General features: G+C 39.8%; 1 protein-coding gene across 4 annotated transcripts in view; it reads right to left on the reverse strand.

The window, feature by feature from the left end:
* Window positions 1–13651, reverse strand: part of PHKA2 (phosphorylase kinase regulatory subunit alpha 2) — a 113176-nt gene that overhangs the window by 39660 nt on the left and 59865 nt on the right. For all 4 annotated transcript variants that reach the window (XM_036745893.1, XM_036745891.1, XM_036745892.1 and 1 more), the window contains 2 exons: window positions 11297–11404; window positions 3023–3101 (listed from right to left, as the gene is read on the reverse strand). In XM_036745893.1, coding sequence (XP_036601788.1) covers window positions 3023–3101; window positions 11297–11404 — 187 coding nt within the window. The remainder of the gene's footprint in view (window positions 1–3022; window positions 3102–11296; window positions 11405–13651) is intronic.

The following is a 13651-nucleotide window of genomic DNA, read 5'->3' on the forward strand; positions in this document are numbered from 1 at the left end:
TTCTTTTTGAGCTCTTCCATGGCTTGAGACCAGTTCATGTTTTTCTTGGAGGCTTTTGATGTAGGCTCTTCGACTTTGTTGACTTTTTCTGGCTGTATGTTTTGGTCTTATTTGTCACCAAAGAAAGATTCCAAAGTCCGAGTCTGAATCTGGCTCCATTTTCACTGCCTGGCTATGTTCCCAGCCAACTTGCTTGACCCTTAAGTTTTTTGTCGGGATATGACTGCTTGTAGAGAGTACTTTGTCCCAAGCTTGAGGGGCTGCGCTGTTTTCAGAGTTATTTCTACACAGCAAGCTCTGCCACACCAGCGCTCCTCCCCTGCCAAGAACTGCCAACCTGGACCAGACTCAGATCTAAGCTGGCTCTGCACTCCTGCTCAGATCTGCCACTTAATTCCTCCCACCAGGTGGGCTGGGGCCTGAAGCTACTGCAGCTGCAGTTCTGTCGCTGCACCTTCTCCGCTGCCCCCGGGGTGGTGGCCGAACTGGGAACTCCTTTCACTCTGTCCCCGGCAGTTTTCCCCACTAACCTTCTCTCTTGTCTTTGGTGTTTGTGGGTTGAGAAGTCTGGTAGCTGCCACAGCTCACTAATTCAAGTTTCTAGGGCCTGTTCCGCTGGGCTCCTGGTCTGATTGGTCAGGGCGCAGCCCATGCTGGGCTCTGCTCCCCTCCCAGCTCCATGACATAGACCTAACTCTGCGACTATCCAGGCTGTCCTGGGCTGGAGCTCTGCTTCCCTCTGCTATCTCATGGGTTCTGCAGTTCTGAATTTGTTCAGAGCCATTTTTATAGGAGGATGCTGGGGGGAGCTCATGCAAGTCCCTGCTTTCCAGCTGCCATCTTGCCTCTGCCCTCCAAAACACTTTTAAGGAGGGAAAGAGTGAAAGGAGAGACAGAGAGAGAGAGAAAGACGAAGAAGAAGAAGGAGAAGCAGAAGGAGAAGGAGAAGGAGAAGGAGAAGGAGAAGGAGAAGGAGAAGGAGAAGGAGAAGGAGAAGGAGAAGGAGAAGGAGAAGGAGAAGGCGAAGGCGAAGAAGAAGAAGAAGAAGAAGAAGAAGAAGAAGAAGAAGAAGAAGAAGAAGAAGAAGAAGAAGAAGAAGAAGAAACAGAAAAAAAGTAGGATGGAGGGAAATAGGCAATTACTGAATAAACTATGAATGTGAATGGGACGAACACTCATAAAATGGAAGTGCAAAACAGACTGGATTACATGAGTTAGACATAAAGGGTGATACCATAAGCAAATTCGCGGAGCAAGGAATAGTTTACCTGTTAAATCTATGGATACAGGAAGAATGGGGGGCAAGATGAAAAGTCTAGTTTTAGACATGTCTATGAGTTGCTGGTAAACAAAAGATAAAGAATATTACAGACCATAAAATGGATAATTTTGTTACATTAAATTAATAAAGTTTTACACGAACAAAACTAATGCAGTCAAGATTAGAAGGAAAGCAGAAAACTGGAAAAAATTTTTGCAGGAAGTTTCTCTGGTAAAGACCTCAGTTCCCAAACAGATAAAGAACTGAATCAAATTTTTAAGAACACAAGTCACTCTTCAATTGATAAATGGTCAAAAGATAGGAATAGGTAGTTTTCAGAAGAAGAAATCAGTTATTTATAGTCATGTGAAAAAATGCTTAAATCACTACTGATTAGAGAATTGCAAATTAATACAACCATGAGGTACCACCTCACACATATTAGATTGTCTAAGAACTGGAAATTTAGGGTACACCTATAAATTGGAGAATGACTGAACAAGCTAATATATATGATTGTGATGGAATACTATTGTGCTTATAAGAAATGACAAGCAGAATGGTTTCAGAAAAGCCTGGGAAGACTTATGTGAATTGATGCAAAGTGAAGTGAGCAAAACCAGGAGAACACTGTACATAGCAACAGCAATACTGTATAATGATCAACTGTGAATGACTTAGTTATTCTCAGCAATACAATGATCTAAGACTATTCCAAAGGACTTATAATGACAAATCTTATCCATCTCCAGTGAAAAAAACTGATGAAGTCTAAATGCAAATGAAAGAATACTTTTTTTTAAACTGTATTTTTCATGGGATATTTTTTGGCCTGTGCTTTCTTTTACAACATGACTAATATGGAAATGTTTTAAGTATTGGAACTCAAAGTTTTAAAAATGAATGTAAAAAATTGTTTTTATATGTAATTGGAAAAAAATAAAATAAAGTATTAAAAAATGAAGAGATTAGGCAGAAAAGACAGGCAGGGGCCAATTTTGAACGGTTTGAATGCCAGGATTAAATTTGTACTTTAACCTATGGGAAATGAGGAGCCACTGATGACTGTTTAAGCTAGGGAGTAACATGAGCAGAGCTGTGCTTTAAGAAGATTAATCCACAGGCTGTGTGTGTGGATATTAGAGCAACAGAAGAGACAAGAAACAGGAAACCAGTTCAAAGGCTATTGCTACAGTTCAGGTAAGACAAAAAGTCTGAACTAAAGTAGTGGTAATATTGGGGATAGAAAGAGAAATGGAGGTAGTCCCCTCCTGATATCCAAATAAATGTAACGGATAAAATAATCAATTACATTCTGATTTCTCACTACAACTATTTTGTATTTTTCAATGGTTAACTGCTACAACTGTATTCATTAGGTCATGTATAGCAAACATACTACTGAGGACAAATCTTACAAGGCTGTTATTAATGATTTAGATTTACGAAAATAACCGATTTAATGAAACTTTATTATTAGGGAGGTCATGAACAAAAATCATAGAAAATGGGCAGGCATGAATCATAATCTGTAGTTTTTTAAGGAATATCCACTAATCAATGAGATCACAGATTCACTACAGTATTTAAATATATTATCTGCTATGAATTTTTTTTTGCTTTTGGAAGATGCTAATTATGGCATTAAACAGTTGTTACTAATGTGTACTAAACTCTATGCATTATTTCATTAATTGGGAAGCAATTACAGTAACAGTGGTTATTAAAAGTTAAATGTGAATAGACAGTACAACTACAAACCTTGTACTACAACATCAGGTTTGACTGCTGTTGAAAATCTTCTATTCAAGGGATCAATTTCCCCAGTGGCTAGGAATCCCTACAGAAAAGAAGAAATGAAAAATATGGTCTATCTTTTTATTACTACTATAAACATGGTGTCTACCCAAAACTTCATCCCAAACCTCAGGTTTAGAAATAAAAATGTTTGTAATCTCACAATATATAGTATGGCACATTTAAGAGTACTTTTTCCATTGCAACAATCAACTATAGAAAAAAATACGTCACTAGGATTCAAGGAAAGACCATTTGGTTTGTCCTTAGAATCCCTGGCCTCCTTCAAAACTCTGCCCCACATAAGCCCTGTCTGATTCCCTTGGCAGCTAGGGTTTCTTCTTCACAGCCCTCTCTCTACATTACCTTGTTTTACTTTGTACCTACTTAAACATGTACATTATTTCCTACAGAGAATGAAAGCACTTTGAGGGCAGAGTCTGCCTCCTATATTTTTTTGTCTGTATATCAAGCCCCTAGCACAATGACAAGAGCAGTGCTCTTTCCACCCCAGGCTACACCTCTCCCCATTTTCTTGATTCACTATACTATTAGGACTGGTGAATTCCTCATTTGAGTTTCAAATCACTCCACACTTGGTAAGTAGTCTCTCAGTGGGTATTTTAAAAGTATTGGCTAAACAATGGTAGCAAGGTTTACAGGAGCAGCAACATCTGAAAAATGTTGGACTATTTACACCAGAACTTCAATTCTCTGTCAAATACTGAAACAATGCTAGAAACAAGACGCTTCTGGCTCATGAACAGCTAGTTTCATGCACAGGCTGAAGAGGTAGTTTTCTGATGGTATGCTTTTAGGGGCCCTAGTAAGCCTTCCCTCCCCTTCCCCTCAATATGTTTCACTGATGCTAGAAATTGCACCATTACTGAAACATTCCTGTGGATAAAGCATTAATGATTCCAAGTAAACTTTGGGGGGAAAGCAAATAGGGAGGAGAGGAAATAGTTCTCTCACAACTTAATGTCAAAAAGACTATAAGACGCATCTTCTACAATACAGAATATGACCCATTCTGAGGCAACTGATACCTAAAAAGGTAAGGAACGCTGAAAGTGGAGAAAAAAGACAAAAATAGCGGAGACAGGGCATAGAGAAGGCAATCTCTACTATCAGTGTATGCTGCCTTTAGGGGAAGAGTACATAAAAATTTAATTGGATTTCTAATTCTGCAACAGAATCAAAACTCCAGCAACATTAACAGACCTGAGAATATAATTGACATAATAACATTGTTACATCAATTAAACAAGGAGGAGGTAGAGCTCATCAGAAGTCTGATTAGAGTGAGAAGAGCAGATACAGAAGAGGTAGTTGTAAATTTGATTCTGAATAAGACTTTCTCATAGGTATGTTCATTTAATAAGAAAAGACACTTGACCAAGTAACAATACCTCCAAGGAGGTGGGGAATGCCCTTGAAAATGGCTGGAAAGTCTGCAATAGAGTAAGCAGCACTAGGGAGGCCCCACTCACAGAGCCACTGGGGTAGCAAGTAGGTGAAGCAAAACAGAAAGCAGTCCCTTGGGAGAGAAAAAGCCAAAAGAGTAATTAAGAGTGATAGAAAACTGAGGCTCTAGGTTTCACTGAGTGTGGAGGAAGGCAAGAAAAATTTTATTGACCTCTTGAGTATTTACTGTCAATACCTAATAACAGCCATGCTATTTGTTTACACACATAAAGGGAGAAGCTGGAGGAATGTCTATCCAAAGGAGAATTCAAAGTTTTGTCAAAGAATGGATGAAATGCTTCAAAGTGAAAACAAAGAAGGAAAAAAAAAACAATTAAAGAGGTGAATAACTGCTGAAGAGCACAAATTCCTGGGGAAGAAACTGGAATCTTAGGCTGCGTAACTGATGGCAAGGGCTTCAAAAGATTTTTGGATCATGGCTTAAAAGAAATGAATAATAGACTCTTTACTAGGGATAGCATGAATTTGGGTACCAGTAAAAACATACCTACTTGGAGGTTTGAAAAATCTAATGATTAAAAAGGTTTTAAAACTAAAAATGGAAGGCCAGGGAGATAATTGCCCACACACATCTGCCAAAAAAAAAGGACCTCAGAAACCTGAATATTAATGTAAATGACATTAAAGATGACACAATGACATCTGCTTTTTTTTTCTTCCTCACTCTAAGGACCACAGGATTTTTCCATCTTTCTGACTTATACAGGAAACCTCCTTAGATGTAATGACTCATACCTTGAGAACAGATTTTCTTTCTCTTCCATGTTGTGTCCAGCTTTAGCACAGTGACTTGCATATAGTAAGAGCTTAATAAAGGCTGGTTCATTCATTCATTCAATTTCAACCAAGATGGATAATCCTTATAGTCTGCACAGGTAACAGAGAAAGCTAAAACAACTCCATTTTGTCTGCAATTCCTCTATCTTGCCTCTGATCCTGTTTGCATTGCAACCCCCACCTCCACACACCTGCCCTGATCCATGCACAGATGCTGGAAAGAGGCACAGAAGGTGCTTGTGAGGCACCTGAAGATCATGGACATTGCCAAAGGAGCTAACACCCTTAAAGCTATAGTTTTATTGGATTTGTTTATTTGCCCTATTGTACTTATGTTTATTTTCTTATCTCTATGTGTATGTATCTCAATGGAACAGGTTTACTTTCCAGTTCTTTGCCACTACAAAAAGACTGGCTATAATTTTGTGCTAACCTATGGGTCCTTTTCTTTTTCCTTTGATGTCTTTGGGGTATGGCTCTAGTAGTGTTATTGCTGAATCACAGGGTATACACACAGTGACTTTTTGAGCATAGATTTAAATTGCTTTCCAGAATGCCTGGACACACAGCTCCACCAATAGTGCACTAATGTGCCTGTTTTCTCACAGTCCTTCAAACACTTCAATTTTCCTATTTTTTTAAAAGTAACTTTGCAAATTTGGTGGGTTTGAGAAGAAACCTCAAAGTTCCTTTAATTTGCATTTCTCTAATTATTAGTGACTTTTTTCATATGGCTCTTGAGAACTTGAATTTCTTTCTTGAAAAAATGTCAGGAAGTCAACATGCAGGGAGCACCAAGGAGTTAACTTCTTTGTCTGGTTCACCTTGATTCTCTAAAGCACTAGTCTTTTTTTAGTGTGGCTGGTTGTACCCTTTGCCTAATACTCACTTGCCAGCACAATCTGCTAAGCCTCCTGACTCAACCTATCTTCTAGACTGAGTCACATACCACCTTTCCAGACCTTCAGATTATGAGATACTGGGGTTGGTTTGCTGGTGGGCCTCTTCTGAATTCTAGTGTATGTACATTGTACACTGCCTCCCATGGCCTCCTCTGAGTCCCATTATGATTCCAATCCAACAAATATTTATCACCTCAATGAGTCATGGATATCTTGAACAGTGTATTCTTCTTACCCATATATAAGAAATAGTGGCAGATTGAGAGTATGGAGTTTAGGGTCAAGAGGAGTCCCATGTAAGAAAAACTATGGAAGATAGCATTAATACGAATTGAGGTGGGTTAATACAACGAGGGAGAGGCCTACTATCCTTTATGTCAGATTCCAGGAAAGTTTGCTGATTCAGATGTTTCAAAAGGACAGCCAGATCTGATCTTTTATGTTCAAGGAGCATTTGTTTCTTGCAATCATACCAGTTGGCACCTTGCTTGAATACTGGGCCTGAATATAGTTGTCCTCTCCCTGCTGCCGGCAGATTTGCCCCAGTAACTGACTAAGGTTTGTTTAATAAATGCAAAGCTTAGTCTAACCTACCAATTCCTAAATCTCCTTAAATCTCTTTACAACTTCAGCTACAGAGATGAATTCCATCATATACTTAATCTTATATTATTCACAAGTGTTCTATTTCCTTTATCAAGGAAAACTCTGACATTCATCTATTTGACCATAACTCCCTATCATTCCATCTCTCTCTGTTCCTCACCCCTCCTAAGCTTTTCTTCACCTTCACTATTACTTGCAATCCCCTCTTAGTACAATCTAAGGCTATTAGTTCATCTCTGACTCCACTTTCCTCCCTTTCAAATCTCAATCCTATTAAGAGTCAACTCTATAGTCCTTTACTCTCAAATCTTTCAGCCTTTTTTTGTCTATGGAATTCATTCTTGGCCAAATCTTAGTTCTGTAATACTTTCTACCACCTATCCTTCTGCTCCTATGTACATGCTGCTGAATAAGGCTAGAGGAAATCACACGGCTATGCTAATTACATTACAAATTCATGTTATCCAACTTCAAAAGGGCCCTCATTGCAACAGCAGTCCTTTATTTTCCCCTAATGGATTCTCTTTTTCCTCCCAGAAGCTTTCCCAACAAATGTTTCTGCAAGTTGTCCAAATCACTCCCCTCTTTCCTAGAGGAAGACCTTATCTCTTGCTTTACTGAGAAAACTGAAGTCATTTGCCATGAACTCCCTCTTCTCCCCTTCTCTTAATCTCAAAATATCTTGATGTCATTTGCCCATTCTCTTCTTCCCCTTGTCTCTGAAACAAAGTGGCCTTTCTCCTTGCCAAGGTCACCTGTTCTACAATATACCTTCCAGTTTTCTCCAGCCGATTGCAACCTCAGTTACCCCTCCTCTCTTTTTAACCTTCAACCACTATTTACCTGCTGGTTCCTTCTCTGATGCCTTCAATTCAAATATATCTAAGTATCTACATCCTTAAAAAGTCTTCACTAGACCCTACTACTCCCTCAAGTTATCATTTAATATCTCTCCCTTTCTCAAACTCCTAGAAAAAAAACTGCCTACACTCATTGCCTCAAATTCCTCTGCTCTCTCACTCAGTTCTTTTGAAACTGGCTTCTGACAACATTACTCAATTGAAATCGCTTTCTCCAAAGTTACCAATGATCTCTTAATTTCCAGAAATGATGATCTTTTCTCAGTCCTCGTTCTTAAACTGTCTGCTGCATTTGGCACTGTTAGCCATACTCTCTGCTTAGATATACTCTCTCTTCTCTTGGTTTTCATAATATCACAGATCATAAGATATATAGATGAAGAACTTAAGAGGCCCTCAAATCCAACCTCCTCATTTTACAGATGAGGAAACAGAAGCACAAAGAGGAGACTTGCTCAGGGTCACAAAGCTCTGTCACTGGGCCTCCTCTTCTCTTTATACTTTCTCTTTGTGAGCTCATGAACTCTAATGGATTGAATTTACATCTTCATATAGATGACTAACAGATGTAGCCTCAGTTTCTCCTGAGATTTCATCCCACATCACCAAGTATCTATTGAAGATTTTGAACTGGATGTCCCAGAGACACCTCAAACTCAGTAAGTCCAAAACAGAATTCAGTATCTTTCTCTTATTTCTGTTATTGGCACTACCATTCTTCTAACCTCTCAGTCATACTTCACTCCTCAACCTCTTTCATCTCATATATACAACTGGTTGTCAAATCTTGCTATTTATACCTCCATAACACCTCTCACTTCTGACCCACTCTACTCAGCCATCACCTGAACTAATCAAGCCTCTTACCTTCCTTCCCAAATCCATCTGGCATACTGCTGCCACAGTCATCTTCTTTAAGCCCGGATCTGGCCATGGTGCTTTATTGACAACTAACTTTACTGATTCCTTATTGCCAGAGATGCCCCAGGATAAAATACAAACTCCTCTGGTTAGCTTTTCTTTTTTTAATTTTTTTTTTGAGTGAGGGAGGTAGGGCAATTGGGGTTAAGTGACTTCCCCAAGGTCACACAGCTAGTAAGCGTGCCAAGTATCTGAGGCCAAATTTGAATTCAGGTCCTCCTGACTCCAGGGCCAGTCCTCTACTCACTGCGCCACCTAGCTGCCCCCCTGTTTAGCTTTTAAGACCCTTTACAACCTGGCCTCAACCTATTTTTCTCATGCCACTGGACATCACTTCCCCTCACATATTACGTGATCCAGACAAACAGTCCTCTTTTTCTCCCACGTGACCATCCATTTCCCGTCTCTGCCCCTGCAGTGACCATTCCCTGGAACATCTTGTCTATTGCATCATTTCCCATCTTTCTCTGAGACGCAGCTCAAGTGCCACCTTTGACATAAAGCCTTTCCTCACCTTCCTTCAACGTCTAAGTCCTCCCTTTTTGTGTTAACTGTATTTATTCTCTTTATATTTATCCCATTCATCCATCCATGCACATGCACTCGTCTCCTCCTATAGAATGTGGAATCCTTGTGAACAGGAATTGCTTCATTATTTGTCGCTGCCTCCCTAATGCCAAGCACCAGGCCCGAGACACAGGAGAGGCTTAATAAATGCTTACCGTTTGATTGATAAATGATTCTCTGGACGCTCAAATGTTAGTTTTTATAAGAAGAATAAAAACAGCAGCTAGTATTTCTCCAGTGCTTTAAAGTTTGCAAATCTAGCTTTATAACAATCCTATCGAGTAGGGACTACTATTATCTCTATTTTACAGATAAGGAAACTGAGGCTGAGGCAAAGTTGTTACTTGCCCAAGATCACAAGGATAGTAAGTGTCTGAGGGCAAGATTTGAATTTGGGTCATTCTGACTCCAAGTCTAAGTCTCTCTCCAATGTACCACCTAACCACCTAGGATGTCATGATAGTGCATTTGCCTCCAAATTTCAATAGTCATTAATGTAGGCAATAAGTAAGGTGAAACCAATTAAAAATAATATCTGATTTAATAGAGATTGGCATCCCCTACTGTGGCACTGATTAAGCTGCTGGGAATGACGAAGACATTCTAGATTTTTATGGTCAAAGCAGACGAAGATGAGGTATCACTACTGCTTCTAGGCTTCAAACAGAGCTTTGGCTATGGATTACTTCTTCTCTCAGACTATCTAGCCCCTTTCTATATCCATCAACTTGTGGGAGAATTACATGTAGGGCCAGAGCTTGGCAGAAAGTAGTGTAGCTTGTAAAACAGTGGCCCTTATGGTGATGTTGGAGGTGTAAGTCTTCCTGCAGGTTGAGACACACAGAAATGAAGATAAACTTGGTCTCTAGGTCATCATATGTGCCCTGTCACCTCTGGTGTCTACTGAAAAACCTGGGGGCTCTTCAGAAGATCAGTGAGTTGTACTATTAGTAAAGAGAACCCAGGAAGGAAGTGACAGTAGCATCCTATGAGGTCAGAGAACTCTCACTGGTCTTTAATAGAGACTGGCATCCCCTACTGTAGCATATATTAGCTCCCTGCTAATGGGGATTTGTTTTTGGAGGGGAAAAGGGAAGGCAATTGGGGTTAAGTGACTTGCCCAAGGTCACACAGCTAGTAAGTGTGGCAAGTGTCTGAGGCCACATTTGAATTCAGGTCCTCCTGACTCCAGGGCTGGTGCTCTACTCACTGCGGCACCCAGCTGCCCCTTTTTTCGTTTTTGCTTTTTTAACAGGGATATTATTCAGAGAAAACACTAGCTCCTGGTACAGCAGACCCTGAAGCAGTAGATTCATCAACTTCTGAAAAAAAAAATGCAGAGGCACTGGAACCCAAAGAGCACAATCAAGCATGCATACAGACTACACACATTCTGTAAAGTCACCTTCACGGTCAGGCATTCTGCCTTTGTCCCACTTTTGACAATTTGGTGAATATTACTCCGCTGCAAATGGAGTTATCAGATTACGTGTCAGAGATGACCTGTGAGGGCCTCTGCCTAGGGAGCAAAAAAAAAATATGGTGGACTCCAAGTGATATCTGGGGCTGATTATATGGTCTTCGTCAGCTTTCAACACTGCCAGGCCTGACACCGTTGCCACAGTTCTTCGGGCTGCCATTGGGAGGCTGGAAGCAGACGATCTTATTACATCTTGGCTCAGGCAAGGCCAGTGCCAGTGATCAGGGAAACCACTGAGAGGTTCTCACCTGGAAAAGGGCTAAGGAGGGTCTGAGTTGGGAAGTGAACATAAATCAAAATTCCAGGTGAGGTTAGTACCTGCTTGTCTGTGGAACAAAGAGATCAAAGGACAAGCAGAAAAGAATGACCGCTGAAGTAGGAGAGATTCAGGTCCTGAATGCAGGAGTGTACTGGAGAGCTGTTTATTTGCCTCAACCCGATTCCTCTAAGCTTTAGGTTAAATGTAATAGCTGTCAGTTCTACACAAGTAACACACACCAACAGATTTCTAAAGACATAAACAGAGAGAAATAATTGGTTTTGCCTCCTAGGAAACTAAAAAAAGGGTGCCTCAGTTTTTTAGCTCACTAAACCTCAAAAGTAGTACTCCAGTTTGTTAAAACACAAAAGCTCTTACCTCTGCCAACAGGGAACTGAGGATATACAAAGACTGGCCCCACAAATGAGGTATCTTCCCAAGTGGAACTCTATCCACGGTGTGAGGATTCTTATATTCTTCATCTACCTGGAGAAGTAAATTCGCAGAAGTCATAAAGTGGGTCAATCCAACTTACACAGATAAATGTAGCCTGGCCCCAGGAATCAGGTAACTTGGATGCTGCTGCTCCTGACTCTGCCACGTTAGTAACTAGCTACATGATCTTGAACACGTCACTTAATCTCACTTGGCCTGAGTTTCTTATCTATAAAATGGAGGCATTGAATCAGATCATCTCTGAAGTCTTATGTTTTAATGATTCCATCTCACATGGGTAATACATGCTTGAATATACACATATGCATAAATGGAAAGATGAAGAACAGGAATCCCGGCCTCTGTTCTTTGACTGTGCCTCTTATCTTTCAGCTATAAGGAACCAGAATTAATGTACCTTAGAGATTACATAATTTAACTCCCTCATTTTACAGATATGGAAACTCAGACATGGGATAGAGGCTGGAGGGGTGAAATGACATATCCAAGGTCACAGAACTAGTGCAAAAGCTGGAACTAAAGCTCAGATACACGGATCCTAAATTAAATGTTCTTTATGCCATACAATGGTCCTCAATTGTTTTAGCATGGTTCGTCATAATACAGATTTGTATTTATCAGATATTAAACCATGACCCTTAAATCTAAACTCTGTAGGTTAAACATGGTAAATCTATAATATTGGCATTGGTCATATTACCCAAAACTGCATTCCAAAAATGTCCAGTTTCGAAACAAGACAATATACGACCATATTACCACAAGGTGGTGCTATTTACTAAGAGAAAACTACTGTAATCTGGAAAAACAAATAAAAGGGGGAAAAATCTATCCAATCATTGCTCTCAGAATTAGAAATGACCTCAAAGGCCTAACTTGTATCAAAACAGGAATCTCTTCTTGGACATATTCAAACAATGGCCACTTGGTCTTAGTCTGAAGCCTTCCAGTGACGTAGAAACACACTGCCTCCCCAGATAACCCTTTCACTTTCTGACAGCCTTCACTACACACAACAGATAGGAAACTTTACTGACATTGGGCCAAAACCTACTTTTCTACAGCTTTCATCCACTGCTTACCTTTCTTCCTTCTGGAGCTAAGCATGACAAGATCTAAATTCTTTTCCATATGCTGGCCCTTCCAATACTTAGAGATGGCTATAATACTACCCCCTCTCCACCTGCAAGTCTTCTCTTCTGCAAGTTAAACATCTCTAGTATCTTCAACTGATATATGGCATGGTCTTCTAACCCTTCATTATCCTAGTTGTTCCCCAGTTTATTACCACCCTTCCTTAAACATGGCACCCGTAACTAAAAACAATAATCTGGTTTGATTAGTAGGGAATACAGAATAACTATCATCTCCTGCATTCTGGATGCAATTCCTCTCTCTCAATGGAAACTAAGACTAATATTAGCCTTTCTGGCTGCTAAAGAGAGCTGCAGACTAATTCTGAGCTTCCAGTACACTGATACCAAACCAGTCCCACCCTTAACCCCTTTCTACCTTCATTTTTCTGTTAATGGCAATTCTTCCGGCTACATCCTCTAACAACTCTTATGTCTGCCTTTCCTATAGCACCCCACTCCCTCCTAGGAGATCGTTAGGCAGGGTCTGGTTAACCACTTGTCAGGTATATTACAGTGGGGATTCCTTTCATTTACAGTCATTGAGATATCTTCTCTCAAATTTTGTGATTCTGTGGCCACAGAAACATCAGTTGTGACTAATAAAATTCTGTTTATGATTACATGAAAAGGGACACAATATGATCTATAGAATAACCAAATTCATTATATATGAGTTGCAGAGAAGGCACTGACCTGGACTGAGAGGGAGTTTCCATACCTGGGAATTCCCTATGCCAAAGAAATTACAGATTTAGTCTCTATCTCTCTATTCCTATCTTAAAACCCAACTTGGCCTCTTAGGTTGGTCATAGCTTCCAAAACACTTCAGTTTTACAGATAAAACATCTCTTTTTCACCTTTTTATTTATATGGTTTACATCAGCGCTGTCCAACCTTAGGTTTTTATTGAAACAACAGACAATATATTTTGATTTGCCATTTTAGTGAGAGCTCTGTGGTAGCTCAGCTTTTATGTATTTATGTATAAGCATTTATGTAAATTTCTATGCTTGTAGGCAGGCCACATTTTGGACAGTACTGCTTTACATCATATGTTTCTGCAAACAGAAATATTAATTTATCATACTTCTGTGGAAAATTATTTAAGGTATTTAACAGATGTCTTAATTATCATGATACA

This window comes from Trichosurus vulpecula, chromosome 2 (assembly GCF_011100635.1).
Source record: "Trichosurus vulpecula isolate mTriVul1 chromosome 2, mTriVul1.pri, whole genome shotgun sequence".
Lineage (NCBI taxonomy): Eukaryota > Metazoa > Chordata > Mammalia > Diprotodontia > Phalangeridae > Trichosurus > Trichosurus vulpecula.